The sequence below is a fragment of the Suncus etruscus genome, chromosome 17 (genome assembly GCF_024139225.1).
Source record: "Suncus etruscus isolate mSunEtr1 chromosome 17, mSunEtr1.pri.cur, whole genome shotgun sequence".
NCBI lineage: Eukaryota > Metazoa > Chordata > Mammalia > Eulipotyphla > Soricidae > Suncus > Suncus etruscus.
Window position 1 is genome coordinate 37178450 of NC_064864.1, and position 26679 is coordinate 37205128.

The window sequence follows — 26679 nt, forward strand, 5'->3', positions numbered from 1 at the left end:
AAATTATCTTGCCATCTGTTCATTTATTTTATTACTCATCTTCTGCTGTTGTTTGGAGATATTATGCAGCTCATCTTTTGAGTTCGCTGATTCTTTCCTCAGCAGCTGTTACTCTATTGGTGAGGCCTATGGAGTGCTGGGAAACTGTGAATACAGTGGTGGATGGAAGATCATGCTAGTGATAGGATTGGTGTTGGAACATTGAATGCCCAAAGCTACTAACTGATTATGAATAACTTTGTAAACAATGATATTTAAATAATATTTTAAAGTTTAAAAAAGAAACAGCCTGACACATAAAAGGGAGAAGAAGAATGAAAGAGCTTGACTTTTGTCAGTGAAAATGATGAAATCTGATGGATCTTTAAATTTTGGGAGAGATAGTATAGCTAAATGGTGAATCTCTAGGTGTGAAGTCTTCCTATGTTTCCTTTTTTGTTGTTGTCTGTATGGGGGTCAAACCCATTGGCACTCAGGGGTTGTTATTCCTGGCTCTGCACTCAGAAATTACTCCTAGTAGACTTGGGGACCATATAGAGATTGAGCACAGATCAACTGTGTACAAGGCAAATGCCCTATCCACTGACTATCACTCTGGCCCAATATTTTCTTTTTGGTTTTTGGGTCACACCCAGCAGTGCTCAAGGGTTACTCCTGATTCAATGCTCATAAACTGCTCCTGGCAGGCTCAGGGGACCATATGGGATGCCAGGATTGAAGCCACTATCCTTCTGCATGCAATGCAAATGCCCTACCTCCATGCTATCTCTCCGGCCCCCTATATTTTCTTTTCGACTAAAGGCTTAACCCACTCAGGGGCTGGAGCAATCGTGTATATGATCAGTTTGGGTTTGATCCTGACACCCATATGGTGCAACAGGTACCTCAGAAATGATCACTGAGCACAAGGCAAGTAGTATGCCCTGGCAGTGCTAGGTGGCTCCCTAACAAAAGAAAACATTTAATTTTTTGGAGCAGGGTGGGGGGGGGGGTAAATCCCCAAACAAAAAGATTTAACTCGGGGCAAAAAGTGGTGATACATCTTTCTGGGTTTGGAATTGATGTTCTGACCACACCACAGAACATCTATTCTAGCCTTGCCAAAGGCATATACTCAGAGTAAAAGGATTCAGAGAAAGTTATTTTGGTGAGGGACCAGAGAAATAGTACAGTGGTTAGGGCACTTACCTTATACACAGTTAACCCTGATTTGGTCAGGCACTACATATGTTTTCTTAAACCCCATCAGGGGTGATCCCAGAGCACAGAACCAGTTAAAACCCTGAGCACCACTGTGTATGTTCCCCTCCCCCCCAAAAGAAAGAAAATTATGTGGATAGTATGAGAAAAATATTGCAATACTATTTGCTTACCTGAGTTTGTGCCAGATAACTTAATGGTATTTAAGTTGTCATATTAATGCTACTTTGCCCGTGTTTAATTCCAAGAAAGGGAGAAGACTAGATACTGTATATAAATGGAGGGTGACAAACATAGAGGGTCAATTGGTCCAGATGCTTGCATTTTCCACTACTGCCAGCCACAGGAACAGAATAAAAATCTAGAAACCAGTAGGTATTTCCAACCCCCTACTACCAGTCATGAATTCTTCACCCCAGGTAAACCACTAGGTGGTGCCCTTAGTCATCCCTTCTATGGCACATATTGACCACATAACATAGTTCCTTTGCCTAGTCAAAAAGTTTTAGTTAGTAAATCCTTAGATTGCTAGAAATGGGATTGTAAGAAATAATAACTTTAGTATGCACGTTTTTATTCATATTTAGTTATTTATCTTAGTTACAAAATCTGTTCATTTTATTTGTTCTGCCTTGTCATCTACATACAATCTAAGACTGGAGCCTACTCTCTTCATATTCAGTATTGTCCATCTTTTGTACTGTTTTCTCTATTGCTTCATGGCATACTTTATTCTTAGCTCCATAGACAGTCCTTCCTACGCAATGTAGATATTTTCCAAATACTTCATATTGACTACTTTGCAGTAAAGATAACTGCCTCGGACAAAATTTTTCAAGAACTTACTCCTCCTGGGTCAGAGAAATAGTACAATGGATGGTTTTCTTGCACATGGATTCGTGGCCTGGGTTCTGTTCCCAGAACTGCATATGGTGCTCCCAAGCACAACCAGAGTAATAATTAAACACTCAAAGAGATGTAAGTCATGAGCATAACTGGTGTCACCTAAAAATAACAAGCAAAAGTACTTACTTCCCTGACATTTAATTTCAGGAAGATTTTCTATCCTCCTATCAGGATAAGTATTTAGTTTATCTTCTTAGTAATTTCTAAGACCCCTGAACCAACCTGTACACATGTTTTGATTGAGGACTGGAAGAGAATATTTTCCTATTAGAAATAAATTGGGGGAAGCTGGGAATGAGAGATAGTACAGTGGGTAATGCACTTGCTTTGCATGTGGCTGACCCAGATTTGATCACCAGCACCACAGATGGTCCCCTGAGTGATCCCTGAATACAGAGCCAGGGATAATTCCTGAGAACAGCCAGGTGTGGCCCAAAGCAATAACAAAAAATAAAATATGGGGCCTGAGAGATAGCATAGAGGTAAGGTGTTTGCCTTGCATGCAGAAGGTCGGTGGTTCGAATCTCAGCATCCCACATGGTCCCTCGAGCCTGCCAGGAGCGATTTCTGAGCTTAGAGCCAGGAGTAACCCCTGAGCACTGCCGGGTGTGACTCAAAAACCAAAATAAAATAAAATAAAATAAAATATGGAGTTGATATGCAGAGTGGCAGAGCTCATGACCAGCACAAGCCAAACTCTGAGATTGTTCCTTGGCATCACTTAGCATTTCAGTATGGCCTTTGGTGCCTTCAAGGACTTACAGGGTCCTGGCCTTCGAACACTACACCCGATAGGACTATCGAAATGAATCACATTCACTATTTTCAAGTTGCTCATGGTGTGTCAGGAAGACTCAAATAATAACTAGATAGCAAGATGGGTGCTGGTGTTAGGAAATTATAGTAACCATAATTTCTCTGTGCTATAATTCATAGCACAGACCTGGATCGACACCAACCAAAAAGGTAATGGGAGTCTTCCTCTGAAGATGACGATTTAATGAAAGGATTAGTTAGAGCTTTCCTATGGGATAGAAAAGGGAAAGTGCTCTATAGGTATAAGGTATAAGAATCGGTGATACTAAAGAAAAAGAAACAAAAGACAACAAATCTAAGGAAGTGTTGGTACTTTGGTATAGAAAGTTTTGCCTCCATAGTAGGAGGATGTGAAAAGCCATAGGACATTTAGTCATTTTTATTTTGGAGATGGAGAAACCATTGATCGATGTTGTATATGTTGTATATTGTAAAATAGCACAAACCACACTAAGTGGTTAGAAAAGCTCACAAGAAGTAGGGAGAGCAGATAGAAGTATGTTTCTTGGGGCCAGAGCAATAGCACAGTGTTAGGGCATTTGACTTGCACACAGCCAACCCAGGGTGGACTGCAGTTCAATTTATGTCATCCCATAAGGTCCCCCGAGCCAGGAGCGATTTTTGAGTAATCCCTGGCCACTAGCTGTGACCCCAAAACAAAACCCCTGCCACTAGCTGTGACCCAAAAACAAAAAACAAAAATAAAACAAAAAAAAAATAGAAGTGTGTTTCTTAATAAAAGACAGTATAGTAATAATACCCAGAGATTATAGAGATCAGGGCCAGAAGGACCAGACCATGATATGATGCTTACCACAAAAAGTGTTAAGTACAGTTAGAGAAATAACTACACCAACAACTACCAAAATAATGATAGAGAATTACAATGCCTGTCTCAAAGACAAGCAGGGGATGGAGGAGGAGAGAAATGGAGGACATTGGTGTCGGGAAAGTTGCACTGGTGAAGGGGGTTGGGCATTTTATGGCTGAAAACCAATTATGAACAAGTTTGTAACTGTGGAGCTTAAATAAAGAAATTATTTTTGGGGCCAGAGAGATAGCATGGAGGTAAGGCGTTTGCCTTTCATGCAGAAGGTCATCAATTCAAATCCATCTTTCCAGATGGTCCCCCGTGCCTGCCAGGAGCAATTTCTGAGCATGGAGCCAGGAGTTTTCCCTGAGCACTGCCGGGTGTGACCCAAAAACCACACACACAAAAAATTATTTTCATTAAAAAAAGTATGTTTGTTATCCATATAGGGAATGATGATAACTTGAATGAGAGCCAGATTCAGATTGAGATTGTTTAGTAGATAGAAGCAAATAGGACTGAATGCATTTTATTTTTTAATTTAATTTAATTTTATTGAAATCATTGTGATTTACAAAGTCCTTCATAGTTGGGTTTCAGACATACAAAGAATCAGGGCTAATCCCACCACCAATGTTGATCTCCCTCCACCATGTTCCTAGAGTGTATCCCAACCAATACCCTCTGCCTTCCAGTCTTAACAGTCCCATTTAAAGTTTAGGTTGTTAGAGTTTCTGTCTCTTGATTCCATTGTTGTTGACTTTGGCTTGCATATTTAGTTCTGTCCTTTTTAAAAATCTGCACCAAGAATACAATCCAAGCAGGCTTTTTATGCATGCAAATTAGACAGTGTTCTGGACCCGAATTTACACTGTCAAACGCCTGCTCAGATTGGCCAGAGTCAGAGAGGAAGTCTATGACAGTATAACCTTTGAACCTTTGCTTGTTGTGATTGGCTCTCTGTAGTATATACAATTGTAGCATAGAGATGTTCTGTCTTATGCAATGAATATAGGCCTAAACCTATGTTTTAACTGCAAAATTAGGGGGTCATCTTATACGCCAGCAAATACGGTAGTTGTGGGATTGTTATACCCTAGTCCTTACTATCTTTAGGAAAGTTCCTTCCACCCCTGTTTTAATGAGGATTTTTATCATGATTGAATGTTGGATCTTGTCAAAAGTTACTCTGCATTCATTGATATGATTATATAGTTCTTAACTTTTTTCTTATTAATGTGGTGCATTATGTTAATTGATTTGTATATGTTGAACCATCCTGCATCCCTGGGATGAATTCCACTTGACGTGTATGATTTTTTTGATATGTTGTTGGATTAGGTTAACTAAGATTTTATTTTTCACATCCATAAGATGTGTTTTAAATAAGGAAGTGAGGATGAAGAAAAAGGATAGATTACAAAAGTGCATAAAATTTCTGGAGATAGAAGTACTTGAAATAAAATTTTATTAGGAACTAGAGAAAACGATTACTCATTTATCTGGACTATGCTCAGAGAATGCTCAGTATAAAAGATCATTATATTAAAAGACAATATCCAGGTAAAAAGGTTCATGATTTTGTTGAGTAAATTTTAGTTTTCCAGAGGATAGTATAATCATTGGGATAATATCTTACTTAATAACCAGGTAGAGAACTATGAAATAAGAATGACCCTCTAAATATTCAAAAGATTTTTTTATGCTCAGAAGGCAAATTTACTCAAAAACATGGATAAGACCTGTTAACCTGATATATGTCAGAGACTTTCATTAGGCTATATTTGTTCTTAATTAATTAGACATAATTATGGTAATTATTTAGTTGATTTACTAGATCAAGAAGATTAAAGATAGTGTTATAGGGCAGGAGAGATAGCACAGCGGTAGGGCATTTGCCTTGCATGCAGCCAATTCAGGACGAATGGTGGTGCAAATCCCAGCATCCCATATGGTCCCCCAAGCCTTCCAGGAGCGATTTCTGAGCATAGAACCAGGAGTGACCCCTGAGTGCTGCTGGGTGTGACCCCAAAACAAACAAACAAAAAAGATAGTGTTATATAAGTAAGAAAACAGGAAGTAAAAATTTATTAGTTTTCGAGAAAGAAGGCATGAAATCATCAAATGTAGACATATAAACTTAAACTATATAGTATTTCAAACTATTTCATGTAAGTAAAATGAGCCAATATTATAGTAGCCCTAGGGATTATAAATGGAATAATATTAGTTCTTAATGGTGATCTAGGGCCAGAGAGATATAGTGCAGGATAGGATGTTGCCTTGAAAGCGGTCGATCTGGTTCAATCCTGGGATCAATCCCTATATGGTTCTTCGAGTCTGCCAGGTTTGATCCCTGAATGAAAAGCCAGGTCTAAGCCCTGGTAATAGTTGGATATGTTCCCAAAATAAAGCAAACAAAAAAGAATTGTGATCTGGAAAAATGAGAAAGTTTGAATAGCATTTAGTGGACTCAAAAGGGAAAAAAATAAGACAAAAGAAGTGTTGTGATTTTATATTAAGATCCCAAAATCACACCAGAACTGCTTAAGATGATCATTTTAACACAACAAGGTGGGATGGGGGAAGAAGAGGAAACAGGTTGTACAGCAGGTAGAGCATTTGCCTTGCACCTGGCTGACCTGAACAGTCCCCTGCATATTATCAGAAGTAATTGACTGCAGAGCCAGAGCAACTTCTGAGCATTTTTATGTGTACCCCCAAAATAAAACACAATATTTTTGTTGTTGTTGTTGTTATTTTGGGGCACACCCGGTGACACTCAGGGTTACTCCTGGTTGTGCGTTCAGAAATCGCTCCTGGCTTGGGGGCCATGTGAGACATCGGGGGCTCAAACCATGCATGGTCTGTCCTTCCTAGGCTAGCACAGGCAAGGCAGACGTCTTACCACTCCATGCCACTGCTCTAGCCCCTCTTAAATATAAACAACAGAAAAGAATAAAATTTTAAATTCTTCATTCTTGGGGTAGGGGCAGAGAGATAGAAAGTGGGTAAGACATTTTCCTTATATATGGCCAGCCCAAAATTCAGTTCCCAGTACTACATATATGATCCACTGAGCCCCTAAGGAGTGACCCCTATACAAAGCCTTGAGCATTGCCAGGTATGGCTCAAAAATCAAAAAGTAAAAAATAATCTCTTCATTTTCTCCAATGTCAAATAGTCTTTTATGTCTTTATTATTCTGTTGATTTTGAGTTTTTCTAAACCAGGGGTCTCAAACTCACGGCCGGCCCTCCGTACAGCATTTTGTGGCCTTGCTCTAGAGGAATCTTTTTTTGTTTTGTTTTGTTTTAGTTGTTTGGGTCACACCCCCCAATGTTCAAGGCTTACTACTGACTTTGCACTCAAGGATCACCCCGACTTTGCCTCCTGTGGCCCCCAGGTAAATTGAGTTTGAGACCCCTGTAATCTGAACTATATTTTATATAGAATTCAAAGTATAGATTTAATTTTGTTATTTCCCCTCAAAATCTGTAAGCTGTAAAATTAAATGGTTTATAAAATACTGTCCCAGGTAAATTTACAAATGGAGAATCTAGAATGTTCTGTAAGAAACTGAAATACTAATGGGAAGGGATAATTGCAGGTTTTATTACTCAGAAATGTGTATGTAAAATGCTAGCTCTTCTGTGGATCATTTTATCTTCCAGATAACTAATTTTAGAATAGCTTACTTCTTACCAAGCCTTGTTATTCCTAGTACTACATTTTTTTAAGTAGAAAAGTATTTCGAGATGTATTTATTTGAGATGTATATTTTGACATGTATGACAATCTTGTCATAAAGTATATTTTAGGTTATTTTTATTTGTTTGGGGACCACATCATTTGGTACTTGGGGATTACTTCTGACACTACTCGGGAATTACTCCTGGCAGTGCTCAGGGGTCCATATGGGATGCTGGGATTGAGCCCAGGTCAGCTTTGTGCAAGTCCTACCTGTTATACTATCAGTTCAGCTCATATTTTAGTTTTGTGATTTTTTTTTTTTTTTGGTTTTTGGGTCACACCCCGCAGCGCTCAGGACTTACTCCTGGCTCTATGCTCAGAAATCACTCCTGCCAGGCTTGGGGGACCATATGAGATACTGGGATTCGAGCCACCATCCTTCTGCATGCAGGGCAAACGCCCATCCTATCTCTCCAGCCCCTCACATTTTAGTTTTTAAAGAACTAGGATTCCTTTTGAAAAAGCTAACCTTAAAGCAGGAGTGAGACATTGTTGTTCTAGCCTCTTCATTTTCCTACTTCAAACCCACTGTTTTACCTGTTGTCTTCATGGGAACCCTACTTCCTGTCTATTACTGCTTTAACCAGTGTTGACATTTTATAGAGCAAATGTTTTAGATATGTTGACAGCCATGAAGCTGGTATAGTTTCAAAAAGCTCCTATAATCATTTAACTAAGGCAGAAAAGAGAAAACTTTCCTTGATTGATGTATATTACTAATGCCGAATTTTATGGTAGGATAACCATCCTAAATGTATTGTAATTAAAGATTACAGTGATTAAATGGCAGATTATAAGTTTAAAATTATTAAAATATTTGTGGTATTGGTTATGGAGAGGGGGAATTGAAGGCTATAAATAGTCTTCATTTGACATGATTATGTGTTTGTATAACTATGTATAATCTTGAGTAGAAATTAATTACTCTCTTACATATTTTATCACTATGATTTCATTATTTTTTCCCCTTCAATTAGTGTTTGCCAGCTCTGAGCCTGTGCCAGGATTCCAAGGGGATACCCTGCAACTAGCATTCATTGACCTCAGACAAGTAAGATGTAATTATGCACTTCTCATTTGTTGCTTTCTTTTGCATTTTTTCCTATGCTATAGAAATGCTTGTTTGTCCTTCAGAAACTGATTCTTTGATAAATACATTTTTGATGAATATATACATTTGATAAATATGATAAATTTGGCCCAATGTTCATTCGGTGCTGCTACTTCATGGAACATTCTCATCAGTGAATATTTAACTTAGTCATAGCGTGCTAAGCATATGAGTCAATAATAACTTCCTATTTTTGCTTAATGAAATTTTTAGTTATTACTTTATAAATCTTAATACAACATTACTATCAAGTTAAATCTAACAGACTAGAGGGGAACTTCTGGCATAAAATATTAATGGTAAATTGCTATTCTTACTAGTTTTCTGTATGCCTCTAGAAAGAATAATAAAATAATTCTGAGATGGTAATTATACATTAACAATTATTTTCTGGTCAAAAATTATTTTTATTTATTTTAAATTATTACTACTAATGTAATACTGATAAAATTAATTTTTATCTCTTCTATTAATTTTATTACTGACATCTATTTTGTCTTGTTTTTTCCAGTTACCTGTTTTTAATCATCTTAAGGACCTTATTTTTTTAGTCTTTTCTTTATTTTTCCCCTTATATATATATATTTTTTGTTTGTTTGTTTGTTTGGTTTTGGGGGTCACACCTGTTTGACGCTCAGGGGTTACTTCTGGCTATGCACTCAGAAATCACTTCTGCCTTGGGAGACCATATGAGGGACGCTAGGGGATCAAATCTGTCCTAGATGGGCAGCATGCAAGGCAAACCCCTTACCCCTGTGCTATGGCTCCAGCCCCCTTATATATTTTTTTCTTTCTTTCTTTTTTTTTTTTTTTCTTTTCCTTTCCCTTCGTAATCCTGGGTTTAAGAATCTTAGTAAAGAAGGGAGGCACAAGAGTATGGAGGGGTAGATCCCAGTTAGAGAGCTCAGAAATGCTGGAGTTGATAACAGAACTGACTACATTTGTCACGAAAAACCAAATAGAGATGAAACTGAAACCATTGTTATATTGGTCTCTTGATAACCCCATCCCTATGTGGGTTGGAAGTGACTGTCCTACAGGGTTCAACCAGTTATTTGAATGGATTCTACCACAGTGATGTTTGAAAAAGGACCAGGTTGAGCAGTTATGGAACCTGATTTCAACAAAATGTTTTTATTCCAGTTTTTTTGTTTTTGTTTTTTGTTTTTTTTGTTTTGTTTTTGGGTCACACCCGGCAGCACTCAGGGATTACTCTTGGCTCCATGCTCAGAAATTGCCCCTGGCAGGCACAGGGGACCACATGGGATTCCGGGATTCAAACCACTGTCCTTCTGCATGAAAGGCAAATGCCTTACCTCCATGCTATCTCTCTAGCCCCCTTTGCTCCAGTTTTAATCCAATGTTCAGTATGTATTTGTGAGCTTTTGTCTACTGGTTATTTGCTTTAAATAAATTCAAAAATAATAGGAGATAGTTTCATCCTGTGGAACTCCTAGAAAAGCAAAACTTTATTCCCCAGTTTAGGAGAATTTAGAATATAGCCATATGAAAACACATGGTATACCTTCATGTCTTTTGCTTTTCTTGGTTTGGTTTATTTTTGTTTGGGGGCCACACTGAGTGATGCTCACGGGTTATTCCTGGCACCATTGTCATAAATTACTGGTGGCAGGCTTGGAGAACCATATAGGATGCTGGGGATCAAACTCGGGTCAGTTGCGTGTAAGACAAACACCTTACCTGCTGTGGTATCACTCTGGCCCTAACATGTCTTTTGTTTTTTAATAGGACTTAATATACTTTTATTTTTTATAAATTACTTTATTTAAAGTCCATTATTGCATAGTTGCACATAATACATGTGTTTCTGCCACTCATGTTCCAATACCAATCCCACCACCAATGTAAAAATGCTCTCCACAATTGTCCTGGATTCCCATCCATTCCCAAGTATTCCCCCTTGATAGGCAGGAAATAATATATTTTATATTTCCTGTTTACAGGTAAGTGGTAATTAAAGTATTTTTTTAAAGGGGCCTCGTTTCATCTTTATAAAAAGCACTAAAAAAAGCCACTTGGGTTCCAGTTTTGCCAGCAACATACTGAATGTATGGAATATATTTGTATTTATTTGTTTGCAATTAGTGATCATATATTATGCTAACAAAGTATTATTTTCTTATATAAACTAAATGATTTGCTTTAGTAAATTGGGGATGAAAATGAAGATGATAGGGCCAGAGCAAAAGCGTAGTGGGTAGGGCTCTTGCCTTGCAGAGGCCAACCTAGGTTTGATCTTGACATCACATATGGTCCTTTGAGCCTGCCAGGAGTGATTCCTGAGCAAAGAACCAGGAGTAACCCCTGCATGCTGCCAGGTGTGTCTCCTCCAAAATTAAGATGATCCATTCTGCCTGCCTTGCATTTCCAGTCTACAAAATTAGTCCTCAGAAGGAAATCTCTCTGTTGCAGCCTTGAACAAGATGATTTATTACACACAAAAAAAGGGGAAACCTTTCAAATTTGAAAATAAGTTTAGTTGTATCATTCATTTTTCAGTTTAATTATGACTACTTATAAGAGTGAGTTTTCCTGTTAAAGGGTCTTAAGCGTATGTTCTTTGGTTAAAAAAGTTTGTAATTTCAAGCTAGGTCCCATTATGTATGAATACTGATAGTTTGTGATTTACATTGCTTCAACTTATGATTTTTACCTTCACTATGGTGCAAAAGTACTGTATGCATTCAGTAGAAACCATATTTCATTTTTTTTTTTACCTTTTCTTGGGTTAGTGCTCTGCAGTATGACTCTTTCTCAGAAGAATAGGTGGCAACAGCATGATCATGGGGGAAACAGCTGCTACTAATACTCACAGGCATCTTCTCACTTTCAGTATTCAATGGAATGTATGAATTTTTTAAATATTCAATATAAGTTTTATGTTTGGTGATTTTTGCCCAACCAGGCTTGTTAGAGTTAGGCAAGGATAAGTTTTGATGTGTGATAAATTAGGTTAATTGAATACACTTCAAAGCATTTTTGACTGATGGTATTTTTAGCTTAACAAAAACCCAGATGAAAATATTAAATATTATTTCATGTTTATAAAAAGTAATTTTGAAGCCAAATGATAATACAGTTGTAGGACATTTTTTTTTGCATGCAGCCAATCCAAGTTCACTCACTGGCATCACATACGGTTCCCTGAACAGTGCCAGGAGTAATTCCCGAGTGCAAAGCCAGGAGTAACCTCTGAGCATTGCTGAGTGTAACCCCACCTAAAGAAAACAAACCTGATTTTGGCCAGAGAGATAATTCAGGGGTTAAGGTTCTTACATTGCATTTGCTGACATGTTTGATCCCCAGAAATGCATATTGTCCCCTGAGCACCCATAGGAATAACCCCTGAAAACAGCCAAGAGTTGACCTTTTGCTCTGCCAAGGATATGGCCCATCTCTCATTATTAAAAAAAATTTGTCTTAAACAATTTCATCATATGTCAAGAAAGGTTCATAATTTATTCACAGAAAATTTTAAATAGAGAAAATTCTGTTTTGTTTGAATTTATATAGTTAACTAGTTTGTAATATTATTGTTGGATTCTTTTTAACCCCCAGTCCCAATTGTTGGATTCTTAATAGTATATATTTTATGAAATTGTTGGATTCAAGGAAGAAGTAGATTAGTAGTGACAATAGGACAGAGGTAGGATGTTCTTTGGGCACTTTGGTGGTGGAGGAAGGACAGTAATTACGTATACCATTAGCATGAATATAAACACTGTTGTAGCTACGTTACTTCAAATATAATAGAAAGGAAAAGGGTGAAAAAAGGAAATGGTGAAGATTTAGTTCCTTGATTTGTAGTTAGCACAGTGCAGATTAAACTGATCCTAGGTACTTTCTTCCTGCAAGTACAATCCTCATTTGACAGCAAAGTGGACTTTTTAATCAAATGTAGACCTTCCTATAGAAGTGCTATTGAGGAGTAGTTATAAATATTGAAAAGCATCTTCAGTCTTTGTGGTTTGTTTAATATTTTGGGATATACCTGGTAGCATTTAGGGCTTACTCCTTGCTCTGCACTCAGGGATCACTCTTGGCAGAGTTTGGAGAACCAGAAATCAAATGCAGTTGGTTCTGTGAAAGGCAAGAGTTTAACACCTGTACTATCTCTCCAGCTCATTTAATGTAATTTTGTTTTGTTTTGTTTGTTTGGGACTATACCCAGTGGTGCTCTGGCTTACTACTGGCTCTGTGCTTAAGGGTCACTTTTGATTGTGCTTGGAGAACCAAATGCAGTACCAGGGATAAACCCAGGTAATCTGAATGCAAGACAAGTGCCTTAGCTGCTATATTGTCTTTTCAGTTCAATGTTATTGGATGGGGGGCACACATGGAGGCACTCAGGAGTTACTCCTGGCTCTACCCTCCAGCCCCACAATGTAATTTTTAAGAGACTTTTAAGTGAATAAAAAATTGAAACATTTGGGCCTGGAGAGATAGCACAGCGATGTTTGCCTTGCATGCAGCCGATCCAGGACCTAAGGTGGTTGGTTCGAATTCCGGTGTCCCATATGGTCCCCTGTGCCTGCCAGGAGCTATTTCTGAGCAGACAGCCAGGAGTAACCCCTGAGCACCGCCGGGTGTGGCCCAAAAACCAAAAACCAAAAAAAAAAAAATGGAAACATTTAGAATTATTAAATATATTAAATATGTTAAAAAATTTTGGGGCCAGAGCAATAGCACAGTGGTAGAGCATTTGCCTTGCACATGGCCAACACCTGACAGACCCTGGTTCGATTCCCAGCATCCCTGAGCCTGCCAGGAGTGATTTCTAAGTGCAACGCCCTGAACGCCGCAGGGTGTGACCCTCTCAAAACAAACAAACAAAAAAGTACTGAAAGATTTTATCTGGATGAAACTAAAACAATTGTAAATGATTGCAGTTAATATATAGCTGAAGTAACTAATGGATTAAAAAAAACGTGATGAACTAATTTTTCTATCACAAAAGGTCTCAGGCACTTGTCCTGAACACAGCCAACCTGAGTTAGATCCCCAGCAGCCTATTTGGTACCCCAAACCCTATTAGGAGTGATCCCAGTACTAAGAGCCAGGAGCAAGCCCTGAGCACTGCCAGGTGTGTCCCCAAAACAAAAAACGGGGAGGTTCTCAAAGTCATTTTTTCATAATGCTATTTTAATTTACTAAATTTTTTAAATTAATAAATATTTAAGCACCATGATTACAAGCATGTTTGTAGTTGGGTTTCACTCATAAACAGAATACTCCCCTTCCCCAAAGCAATATTCCCACCACCAATGCCTCCTCTTCCCCACCCCTGCCTGTATTCGCAACAGACATTCTACTTCCCTCATTCTTTAACATTGTCATGCTAGTTGTTAGTGTAGTTATTTCCCTAACAGTATTTACCACTCTTTGTGGTGAGCTTCAAATTGTTAGCTGGTCCTAACGGCCCTTCCAGCCCTTAACTCTATTGTCTCTGGGCCTTATTACAATAACGTCTTTAATTTTTCTTAAAATTCATAGATGAGTGAGATTATTCTGTGTCTATCCCTCTCCCTCTGACTTATTTCACTCAACATAATAGATTCCATGTACATACATGTACAGGAAAATCTCATGACTTCTTCTCTCCTGATGGCTGCATAATATTCCATTGTGTATATGTACCACAGTTTCTTTAGCCATTCATCTGTTGAAGGGTATCTTGGTTGTTTCCAGAGTCTGGCTATTATAAATAGTGTTTCAATGAATATAGGTGTGAGAGGAAGAGATTTTTGAATTGTATTTGTAGGGTATATCCCTAGGAGTGGTATAGCTGGATCATATGGGACCTCAAATTCAGAGTTTTTTGAGGAATCTCCATATTGTTTTCCATAAAGGCTGGAGTAGAGGGCATTCCCACCAGCAGTGAATAAGAGTTCCTTTCTCCCCAAATCCCAGCCAGCACTGATTGTTCTTGTTCTTTGTGATGTGTGTCAGTCACTGTGGTGTGAGATGGTACCTCATTGTAGTTTTATTTGCACCTCCCAGATGATGTGGAGCATTTTTTTTTTCATGTGTCTTTTGGCTATTTGTATTTCTTCTTTGAGGAAGTGTCTGTTCATTTCTTCTGCCCGTTTTTTGATGGGGCTGTATGTTTTTTTTTCTCTCGTTAAGTTCTATCAGTACCTTGGATATTTTCTATATTAGCCCCTTGTGCGATGGGTATTAGGTGAATAGTTTCTCCCATTCTGTGGGTGACTTTTGTGTATCAGGCCTGAAACCATAAGATACATAGAACAACACATAGGTAAAACACTATATGTCATTGAGCCTAAAGGCATCTTCAAGGAGGAAACAAGTGGAAGCAGAAATAAACAGATGGGACTATATTAAGCTGAGAAACTTCTGCACCTCAACAGAAATAGTGCCTAAGATGTAATTTACTAAATTTTAATATTATTCTTTTAAAAATACTTTCTTTTTTGTACTTTTGTATTTTAAGACTATAAGATTCAAATAATTCTTGTATTTAGATTCTGAACCGCTATGAGAACTTGAATTTTATGGTTTCAGAGGTCTGAATTTAATATCAATTGATAAGGATAAGTTATTTTCACATATATATTTTTCATATTAGTTTATAAACATTAAGTGAGTAAATGCCAAATATGGTAACTGGCTAAATATAAAATTAGTTTTGAAAACCAAAGTCTCATATGATGCAATATTAAGATTTTTGTGACAACTTTCAGTGGATATTTGAATAAAAATACCTTAGTATTTCTGTATTGTTTTTATGTTCCTGTCTTTATAGAGATTTCTTGACATATTAACACTTTTATATGAAGTAGTATATCATCAAGCATAAAGAGAGTGCTAACACTTTTATTTACATTGCAGTTGAATTTCGGCACTTTCCTTTATTTTTTTTCTAGTCTGTGATCCATTTCTGTCTTAATAGGGTGGTTGACAGTTCTTTTCAAGTATACTTAGAAAGGCAAAAGAGCCCTTTTCATAGTACTTATAAGGGGTCATGCTTCTGTTTTTTAGTTTGAATTTGATACTGCTTCATGAATTGCTGGGTATGAAAGATTAGGAAGTAGGTCCAGTGGTCAAATTTTACCTGCCCACCCGGACTTTGCCCTGAGGTCAAACTCCTGATATTTGCTGTTCTGAATAGAGGAGTTGATGACAAGAATGAGCTGATACAAGAGGAAAGTTAGAGCCATATCAAAGCTGACGGCAAGAGAATTGGGATTCAATGAGAGACTGTAGCTAAAAGATGGATCATCAGAACTGCCCTCTTCTAAGAAAAGGAAATAGCAGACCTGTGAGTGAGAAGACTAGCATCCTGCCAATCACATGCTTGTTAATGGAAGCCAGTTATCTCAACAATATATTAAAGCACACTGACTCCATATACCAGGTGAAAGATTAGCAATAAAACACTACATTATGCCAATTTTCCGTGTGCTGTGTGAACATGACTGATGTGTACACATTTTAAAAAGTGATTTCTCTGGTAGGTGTGATTGATCTTGGAACATAATACACTGAGGTGTGCCATTCATATATAAACTTTTATCCAAAAAATATCCAGTCATTCTATTTCCCAGTTTTAAAATCAAGTTACTAATTTTGATTTTGGTCTGTATCAGTTTCCTTTTACTGTGTCTATTTTGTGAAAGATCTTTCAAATTGATTTCAGATAAATATTTTAACATTCTTTTGGTTATGTATGACAAACTTAAAAATCTATTCCTTTTATAAGGCTATATAATACATAATACAGTGATTATTTATGGAACTACTTACTTTTATTTTTGCCCCTTCACTGAGGGGATTCCCAGTGTGTCTGTCAGAATTCCTCATTGCATACAGTGGCACAAGGATTTGAACTCACAGCCTTACATTTATCAGAGAAATGCTCTAAGACATCAGTTGATCTCCATCTTTGACCCACTGGTGCTGGGGCCCCCTGGGGATATATTTGGTAGAGCACTGGGGGTCATTAGTACCAGAGCTTAAGAGCTCTATGCACTCCAGCTTTCTGAGCTGTCTACCTGACCCCATAAAGATTTTTTTTTTTTTTTGGCTTTTGGGCCACACCCTGTGACGCTCAGGGTTACTCCTGGCTATGCGCTCAGAAGTTGCTCCTGGCTTCTTGGGGGACCCTATGGGACGCCGGGGGATCGAACCGCGGTCCGTCCTAGGCTAGCGCAGGCAAGGCAGGCACCTTACCTCCAGCGCCACCGCCCGGCCCCCCCATAAAGATTTTTAAATCACCAAAACTTTTTTTAAAATGCTAATTTAGCAGACGTTTAAAGAATTTCTCATTTTCATAGCTTCTTATTGAGCAAAAGTCTCACAGTAGATTAAGTACCCATGGTTCACTAAACCTAATATTCTTTCTCTGGTCCTATTTCACTTTGTGATAATTAAACTGGTAAAATAGTATTGCTGCATTTGACAGTATCTTGATAATCTCTTAGACAACAGGGAAAAGTATAGACAGGTTGGATGATAGTGCAGTTAAGTAGGTTTGAAACTAATGAAACAGTCTTGTCCAAAGAATGTTAGTCAGTCTCTCATTACATTCCTAAAGCAGTATTTTCCAAAGTGTTTTTCCAGTAGCACTGGTTTTCTCCAAATGAGAAAAAATTGCTTATAAAAAGTACTTTATACTCTAATCTTTTCATAAGAGACCTCCATATACATTAGAATTAAACTGAAGATTAAACTGAATTAGAATCAAAGATTCTACAGAACTGAATTTCCCAAACTTACCACACAATACTTCCCTTACTCATTTTGATTTATATTTTGTGAAACATACATTAGGAAGTGCTGTTTTAAAGAAATATAGTTTGTCTGCTTGTTATTTTGTTCATTTTCAGCTTTTTGGGTTTAGGGATTGCATATATTCGACTGTGTTTAAGACTTAATCCTGGCTCTGTGCTCAGGTATTACTGCTGGTGGAGTTTTGGGGACTAAATGGGATGCCAGGAATTGAACCTGGGTTGGTTGCATGCAAAACAAATATCCTACATGCTGTGATATCACTCCATCCCTCTGGCACCATTTTATGGGAATTTTGAATAGTTCTGGATCAATATATTTAAAAAAATAATGACTTAAGTTTATATTATACATATATCTGTACATATATAGAAGATATTAGATAAAGATCACACAAAATTAGAAGAGGCCCAAGATGGTAGAAGACAAAATCCAAGTACTTTTAGTATGCTTGAGTGAACATCAGAAAAGTTAAACTGTTTTGGGGCTACACTCAGTGGTGTGCAGGGACTCCTTTCGGTTTAGTGCTTGGGAGTCATCCCTTCAGTACTGGGGAACCATGTAATACCAGGAATTGAGCCAGGGCTCCAGCATGCAAAGCATGTGTTCAACTCCTTTGAACTACCTTCTTAACTTTTAATAAATAATTTTAATTTGCCTTGCACAACCCAAGTTTAATCTTTGGTACCGCAATATGGTTCCCCAAACTTTCCAGGTGTGATTCCTGAGTGCAGAGCCGGAAGTAAGCTTTGAGCACAGCCTGGTGTGGCACCAAAACTGATAATAAATAAATAAAATAATAACACTGGGGTGGGGGGGCAGAGAGATAGCATGGAGGTAGTGCATTTGTCTTGCATGCAGAAGGACGGTGGTTTGAATCCCGGCATCCCATATGGTCCCCCGAGGCTGCCAGGAGCGATTTCTGAGGGTAGAGCCAGGAGTAACCCCTGAGTGCAGCCGAGTGTGACCCAAAACCGTACCCCCCCAAAAAAAAAACAAAAAATAAAACACTGAATTTATTTTTATCACAATTGTATTATATTAATCTATGGATTCCTAAAACTACATAATTAAAATAGAGGGCTAGCATAGAAAGCAGATATGCTGATCAGTAGCTAAATAATCTTAAACATTTAAATAAAAATAATAAAATATGATAGAAACAGTGAATTTTAAAAATAATTGTTTGAATTTCCTTTTAAAAAGTAATTTAGTGAATCTTATAAAGGATGATAATTACTAAAGAATTAATGCTACTTAGCTTCAGCAAACCATCATAAAGAATAACTTGTTTTTTAAGAGCATAAAATGGTAACACAGGATTGCTCATGACAAAGGAAAAGATTTAGTGGGAAATTAAAATACCAGCTCATGTGAAAGTCAAATCCTAAGAGTTGTCAGGTTTTCAGTGAATTGTCGTGTTTATTTTATTATAAAGTCATTATATGCATACTTGGAGAGAAAGGATATACTGTGACTTTTATCCCTTACTAATAGCATGCATATATTATAAATGAAATGAGAGAAAATTAAAAGGACAGATATCCTAATAGGAAAAATTAAGTTTTTGTGATATAAATAATCTCCTATTAATAAGAAGTGTAGGATGACTTATCTCCTCTCCTCTCTCTCCTCTCTTCTCTCCTCTCTCACTTCTCTCTCCTCTCCTTTCCTCTCTCTTCTCTCTCTTTCTCTCTTTCTCCTCTCTCCTCTCTCGCTTCGCTCTCCTCTCTTCTCTCCTCTCCTCTCCTCTCCTCTCTCTCTTTCTCTCTTCTCTCTCTCTCTCTCTCTCTCTCTCCACACAAAAGAAAGAAAAGAGAAGAAAAAAGAAGTTTAGGTGATGCGCCTTTTTTTTTAAAATAATTGCACATTTCTGTAAAATAGAAAATCTAATATTTTTCAAAATTTGAACCTTACAACAAATCTAAAATTTTCACAAAGAAATTAGTATTAGAGGTCCAGAGAGAGAACAGTGGGCAGGGTGCTTGCCTTGTTTGTATATGACCCGAGTTCAATTGCTGGCACCCTATGTGGACCCAAACCCCACTGTGAATGACCCATGATCACAGAGCCAGGAGTAAGCCCTGAGAATTGCTGTGTATAACCCTCCAAAAGAAGTATTTAGTAATAAAGTGTTGTACAGGAAGAAAGTTCTATGATCCTTCTTTCAGAAAATGTTTGTTTACTTAGTTTAGTTTACAAGTTAACTTAGGTGTAAATACCTATTAAAAGAGGAATCTGAGAGTACAGTGTATTCTTGTCTTGTTTGATTTTCAGCATTGCATATGGTTTCTCAAGTGCTGCCAGGAGTGATCCCTGAGCACAGAGCAGGGAGTAAGTTCTAAGCACTGCTGGATATGGCCCCCTAACAAAATTAACAAAGTGGGGGGGGGCACGAGAGAAAGTAAGCTAATTTGTTCAATTGATCTGTTTTATTTGACCACAAGTTCTCTTTACCAGGCTAGGGAGGTGTTTCACACATAAATATATATTTATATATATTTTTCTGCTACTGCTTCTTTGATTTTATATTAACATTCATTTTTAGGACCAGAGATTGTACAAAGATTAAGGCCCTTGCCTTGTATACACCCCACCCTGATTTAAATCCCAGTACCACATATGGTCTCCAGAGCACTGAACCAGGAGTAACCCCCAAGTACTGCTGGATGTGCCCTTCGCCAAAGAACACATTTTTAAAAGTTATTTTGTGACCCTGGCAGTGCTCTAAGGCCCATCTCTGGTGCTGCAGATTGAAGTGGGATCAGCTGCATGCCAGGCAAACACATTAGCCAGCCCCTGTAATATCTCTCTTGTCCCATCTGATTTAATTATGTTTTTTTTTTTATTTTGGAGGCACACCTGGTGGTCTCAGGGGCTATTCCAGCCAGACTCTGTGCTCAGGAATAACCCCTGCAGTGCTCAGGACCATAGGTGGTGCATGGAATTCCAGCTGGCATCAGCTACACAAAAGTTTAGCATTTAACCTCCTGTATTATCTTTCTGGCATCCTAGAAGATTTCTTAACCAAAGGGTAGAACTTCAGGAATGTGAGGAGAAACTTAGCGAAATATTTGACTAGTGTATGTAACAGAACACTGCTTTGTAAGAAATCTTCATGGATACCAACAAAGTCATCATATTAGCTCTTTTATACACAGAATGGAGTTCTGTTTCTTATAATAACTACTACATGACACTGAGTAATTATTTCCTGAACTTTTTCAGCTAATTTTTTCTTGTGGTTTCATGAAATCTGTGAGTAAAAATGTACAGCTTGCTTCTGGGAAACACCTTCTTCATGGCATGTTTAATCCTCATTGCTCTAATTAGGGATCCGTTGGGAGCTTGCCATTCCTTCTCTGTACTTATTAGAATAACAATACTGCTCTCCATCATGGTGAGCCACCAGAATATAGTGCTGACACTTTCACAGTATGAAAAGAAAGGTGCCCCGCACTCTCCTTCTAGTTCCTCTGCTGCCCCCCACCAACGGTCACATTCTACAGGGTCAGATAACCCCTACTTACCATATCCCCAAATGGTAGCAAAGTCCAGGAAAGAAATCAAATACAATGTCCTCATAGAAAGATAGGAAAACCCTGATAAATATATACTATATTTAACTCAAAATGAACAACTACCTACAGGGACATGGATAAGCCTTGGAAGTTATAAAGGAATTGTTTGGCCATAATTCTTGACACAGAGACTGGGCGACTGCCAGGACTTGACTTTGAAATTTCTGTCTTCTGTTTCTAATCTTAATGCATCATAACATACAATTCTTTTGCCACTAGTCCAGTTTATTCTTTTATGATGAGGAAGAAGATACTTTTAAATAACAATTATTTCCACTATAATTAAATAAATCTTCTTTTGTTTGTATTATATTTGTTACTCTGTTGTATACACACTGTGCTTGCTTAAACTTGCTCCTGTGACTTCTTCACAGGAACTTTCTTTAGAAGTTTTAAAGTCTTTGACTTCTTAAAGTATTAATAGGATTTGCCAGAGTTGTAGTATCTGAATTCTTGAGTAGCTACAGTAGCAGGACAACAAGCTTGTTCACACAGCTCCTCCAGCAAGCATTTTCTCCTCTGACAATTCTAAATTCATTTTAAGTACTAAAGAATTAAAGGAAGATGTATTGGGTTTACTCTTGAATATAACAAGACCAGGCATTTCAAAGTTTACCTTAGGATCCAGATATTCGAAAAGTATGCTGCCCTTTGGGAGAGCCTAGATTATAAACGATTAGTTTGAACTCAAGTGAGTTGCTCTTTTGTCCTTTTTGCTCAAGTATGCTGGAAGTTTATGTACTCCCAAGTATTTATTTAACAGATGCTAGTATTCAGTTATTGACTTAAAATGTTTGACCCTATTCTTGTAATTATTTTTAAAATAAAGGTTAAAACTATGTCGTCCTTGGAAAATCAGCCTCAAAGATGCTTTTTAAAAAACAAGCAGACATTATATAATCTGAACAGTATAGGATCACTGTTTGGAGAGGGGACACTTGGACCACTCAAGGGGGTTGTTACTGGCAGTGCTTGGGGTACCTTGTGGCGCCAGGGCTCCAACTGGGATCTGTAGCATTTGCACCTTAACAAGCCTGTACCTCTGAATCATTTTTACTTTTAAGAAATTTATAGACACAAGAAATATATAGTTCAGAGAGGTCCCATGTATACTTCACTTATCTTCCTTTCTAGTAATTATTATAATACTTAGAATTTTTAAAATCAGATATTGATATTGCTTACTCCTTTCAGCCCAGTTCTTTTCCAGAGTGATCATTCTCAACTATTACTGTCATGGTGGTCCCTTCTCTGCTCTAACTGTACCCCTGCTCTCTGTTTCAAGCTTCCTACCATGGATCATTTTTCTGGTTCTTGTCTTTATTGTCTTTGGGTATTACCATATTATTTTATATCCTACAAATGATTGTGATTATTCTATGTCTATTCCTCTCTTCTGACTCATTTTGCTCAGCATAATACTCCCGATATCTACCCATATATAAGCACATTTCATGACTGTTTATTTCAACAGCTGCATAGTATTCCATTGTGTACCAGTTTCTTTATGCACTTGTCTGTCCTCAGGTTCTTGGGTTGTTTCCAGAGTCTGGCTATTGTGAATAGTACTGCAATCAACATAGGAATCCAGATGCTTTTTCTGAATTGTGTTTTGGGAGTCCTAGTATATATTCCCAGGAGCACTATTACTGTTTCATATGGGAGTTCAATTTCTAGTTTTTTGAGGAATGTCTTATTATTTTCCATAAAGGCTGGACTAGTCAACATTCCCATCAGTAGTGAATAAGAGTTCCTTTTCTTTTTTTTTTTTTTTTTTTGGTTTTTGGGCCACACCCATTGACGCTCAGGGGTTACTCCTGGCTATGCGCTCAGAAGTTGCTCCTGGCTTGGGGGACCATATGGGACACCGGGGGATCGAACCGCGGTCCGTCCAAGGCTAGCGCAGGCAAGGCAGGCACCTTACCTCTTGCGCCACCGCCCGGCCCCAAGAGTTCCTTTTCTTCCTGCATCCATGCCAGCACTTGTTCTTTTTTTTTTTCTTTTTCTTTTTTTTTTTTTTTTGGTTTTTGGGCCACACCCGGTGACGCTCAGGGGTTACTCCTGGCTATGCGCTCAGAAGTCGCTCCTGGCTTGGGGGACCATATGGGACGCCGGGGGATCGAACCGTGGTCCGTCCTAGGGTAGCGCAGGTAAGGCAGGCACCTTACCTTTAGCGCCACCGCCCGGCCAGCACTTGTTCTTGATGTGTGTCATACTATGATGTGAGATGATGATACCTCACTGTTGTTTTGACTTACATCTCCCTAATGATTAATGATGTGGAACATTTTTCATGTGCCTTTGGCCATCTGGATTTCTTCTTGAGGAAATATCTGTTTATCTCTTCTTCCCATTTGTTGATAGGGTTAGTAAGTAAGTAAGGCACTTACTAGTGCCTTAGGTATATCTTAGATATTAATTCTTTATCACCTGGGTATTCAGTTAATTGTTTCTCTTACTGTATTTGTGGTCTTTGTATTCTGGTCCTCATTTCTATTGAGGTAAAGAAACTTCTTAATATAGTTCTATTTGTGAATCTTTGCTTCTATTTGCTTGGACAGTGGTGTTTCATCCCTAAAGATACCTTTAGCTTCAATATTATGAAGAGTTCTGTCTATTTTTTCTTTTTATACCTTTTGTTTTCAGGTCTGATATCAAAGTCTTCAAATCATTTTGATTTGACCTTTGTGCAGGGTGTCAGCAAGTGGTCTGAGTTCAGTTTCTTGCACACAGCTGACCAGATATCTCTGCACTACCTGTTGAAGAGGCTTTCCTTGCTGCACATCACATTTTTTACTCCTTCATTAAACATTAATGTATACCTAGGGATCTGTCTCAGGATTTTAATTCTGTTCCACTAATCTGAGAGTCTGTCTTTATTCCAATACTATGTAGTTTAGTTACAACAGCTTTGTGGTACAGATTGAAGTTGGGAAAGGTGACGTCCCATGTTCTTTTTCCCAAGGAGTGGTTTAGTTATTCGTGAAGGTTTATTGTTCTATTGTTTATAAATTCACTATGAATTTCAGAAGAGATTGAACTTTTTTTTTGGGGGGGGGCCACACAGGGCAGCGCTCAGGGGTTACTCCTGGCTCTATGCTCAGAAGTCACTCCTGGCAGGGTCAGGAGACCATATGGGATGCCAGGATTCAAACCACCAACCTTCTGCATGCAAGGCAAATGCCTTACCTCCATGCTATCTCTCCGGCCCCAGATTGAACTATTTTTTTTTTTTTTTTGTGGTTTTTGGGTCACACCCGGCAGTGCTCAGGGTTTTTTCCTGGCTCTGTGCTCAGAAACTGCTCCTGGCAGGCACGGGGGACCATATGGGACGCCGGGATTCGAACCGATGACCTTCTGCATGAAAGGTAAACGCCTTACCTCCATGCCATCTCTCCGGCCCCTGATTGAACTATTTCTTTGAAAAACATCTTGGGTATCCTTATAGGAACTGCATTGAATTTGTACAATGCTTTGGGGAGTATTTCTATTTTAATGATGTTAATCCTCCCAAACCATAAGTAAGGGATGTTTCCATTTCCCCATGTTCTCACTATTTATTTCTTGAAATAGTATTTTGTCATTTTGTTTATGTAGTTCTTGTATTTATTTGTTAGGTTGATTCCAAGGCACTTGATTTTCTGAGGCACAATTGTGAATGAGATATTTTTTAAATGTCTCTTCCCTAACATTATTTGTATATAGGAAAGCCATGTACTATGTGTATTAATTTTGTTGCCTGCCACTTTGATATGCTAATCAATTGTTTCTAGAAGTTTTTTGGTAGTCTTTAGAATTTTCTAAATATAGTATCATATCACTGCAAATAGTGAGAGCTTGACTTCTTTTCCTTTCTGGATACCCTAAATATCTTTGCTTGCCTAATTGCTATGACAAGTACTTTCAGTACTATATTGAATAGAAATTGTGAGAGGGGGCAACCTTGTCTTGTGCCAGATCCCAGAGGAAAGGCTTTTAGTTTTCCTCCATTGAGTATAATGTTTGCTAGAGCTGTGATAAATGGCTTTGGCTATCTCGCAGAAAGTTCCTCCACTTACCAACTTGTTGCGAGTTTTTACCATGAATGGATGCTGGACCTTGTAAATGCTTTCTCTGAATCTATTGCTGTGATTACATGGTTTTTATTTTTTCTTTTATTGATATGGTTTATATATTGACATCCATATGTTAAACCTCCTTCAATATCTGGAGTGAATCATACTTTGTCATGGTATATAACCTTCCTGATGAGTTGTTGGATTCTACTTGTTAGTATTTCATTAAGAATTTTCCATTTATGTTTATCAATGATATTGGCCTATAAATCTCTTTAATGATGTCTTTATTTTTTATATCAGAGTGATGTTAGCTTCATAAAAACGCTTTGGGAATGTTTCTATTTTTTCAGTATCTTGGAAGAACCTGAAAAAGATTGGCAGTTAGTCCTCTCTAAAGTTTTTCTTTTCTCTCTGTCTTTTCTCTGTATTTTATTAATATGTGTTATACATATAGACATACAGTTTTTCCTGAACCAATGTAGACCAATTGTCTACATTGCAGACAAGATGTTGCTTTGTTTTAATATATTTTTTCTTTTTTTTTAATAATTTTTATTGTGATCAAAGTGAATTATGAATCTTTCACAGTAATATTTAAGGTACATAGTGACAATGAATCAGGGCCATTGCCACCACTAGTGTTGTCCTCCCTCCATCCCTGCTCTCTGAAGTTTTGAAAGAATTCATTACTGAATCCATCTGGGCCTAGGCTTTTGTTTTGGGGAAGCCTTTTGATTACCATTTTAATTTCCTCAATAGTGATCAGTCTGTTCAGGTATTCATGATCATCTTGGTTCATCCTTGGGAGGTTTTAGGAGTATTAAGAATTTATCCATTTTTTTCCAGGTTCTCTTATTTTGTGGCATAAAGATTCTCAAAGTAATCTGATTATCTTTTGATTCTCTGTAGTATCTGCTGCAGTGTCCTCCTTTTCAGTTTTTGATTTGGTTTTATTAAGTTTCTCTCTTTGTTTCTTCCTAGTCCAGGGCTGGCGAACAAGTTTGACACAAAGAACCAAAATTTTAAACTGTGAGAGTCAGAGAGCCACACCACACAGTGACCTACCAAAACAGACAACCACTCACACAAAAGCATCTAATTTTAACAATAATCTATTAAACACATATTGCATTTTGCCATTTTGAGTGAGGGTCAAGATCCTGCAGTGATGGTGAGGGTGTGCTGCGTTCCTCCACACTAAGAACTAATGGCAAGATGTTACCCAACATATGACACACGGGTGCCCCACTCGCTGGCCCGTGCAGTTGTTTCCGAGGGATGGGAGACGGGATGACGCAGCCTGGGGGCGGGACTCCGCGCTCGGAGATCTCTCTTCAGAGGTCCCTCCTCAGAAGCAACAGAACAAAATCCAAACTTGGTAAAGAGCCACAGTATACAAAATAATGATAAGAGGCAAAGAGCCGCATTAATTTTGGCTGGGAGCCACATGTTGCTCGAGAGCCGCGTGTTCACCACCCCTGTCTTAGTGGTTTATCAATCTTGCTTTTTGTTTTTTCAAAGAACCAACTCTTACTTTCAATAATCTTTTGGATTGTTTTTTTTTTTTTTATTTTGAATGTCCAGTTCATTAATTTCTGCTCTAAGTTTTATTTATATTTTATTATTTTTGGTTTTTGGGTCACACCCGGCAGCGCTCAGGGGTTACTCCTGG

The 26679-nt window shown here is 37.9% G+C and overlaps 1 protein-coding gene across 1 annotated transcript in view; it reads left to right on the forward strand.

Moving 5' to 3' along the window:
- EXOC6 (exocyst complex component 6) overlaps window positions 1-26679 on the forward strand; it is a 165161-nt gene that overhangs the window by 118769 nt on the left and 19713 nt on the right. The window contains exon 20 of the mRNA XM_049790835.1: window positions 8463-8536. Within this exon, the coding sequence (XP_049646792.1) occupies window positions 8463-8536 (74 nt within the window). The remainder of the gene's footprint in view (window positions 1-8462; window positions 8537-26679) is intronic.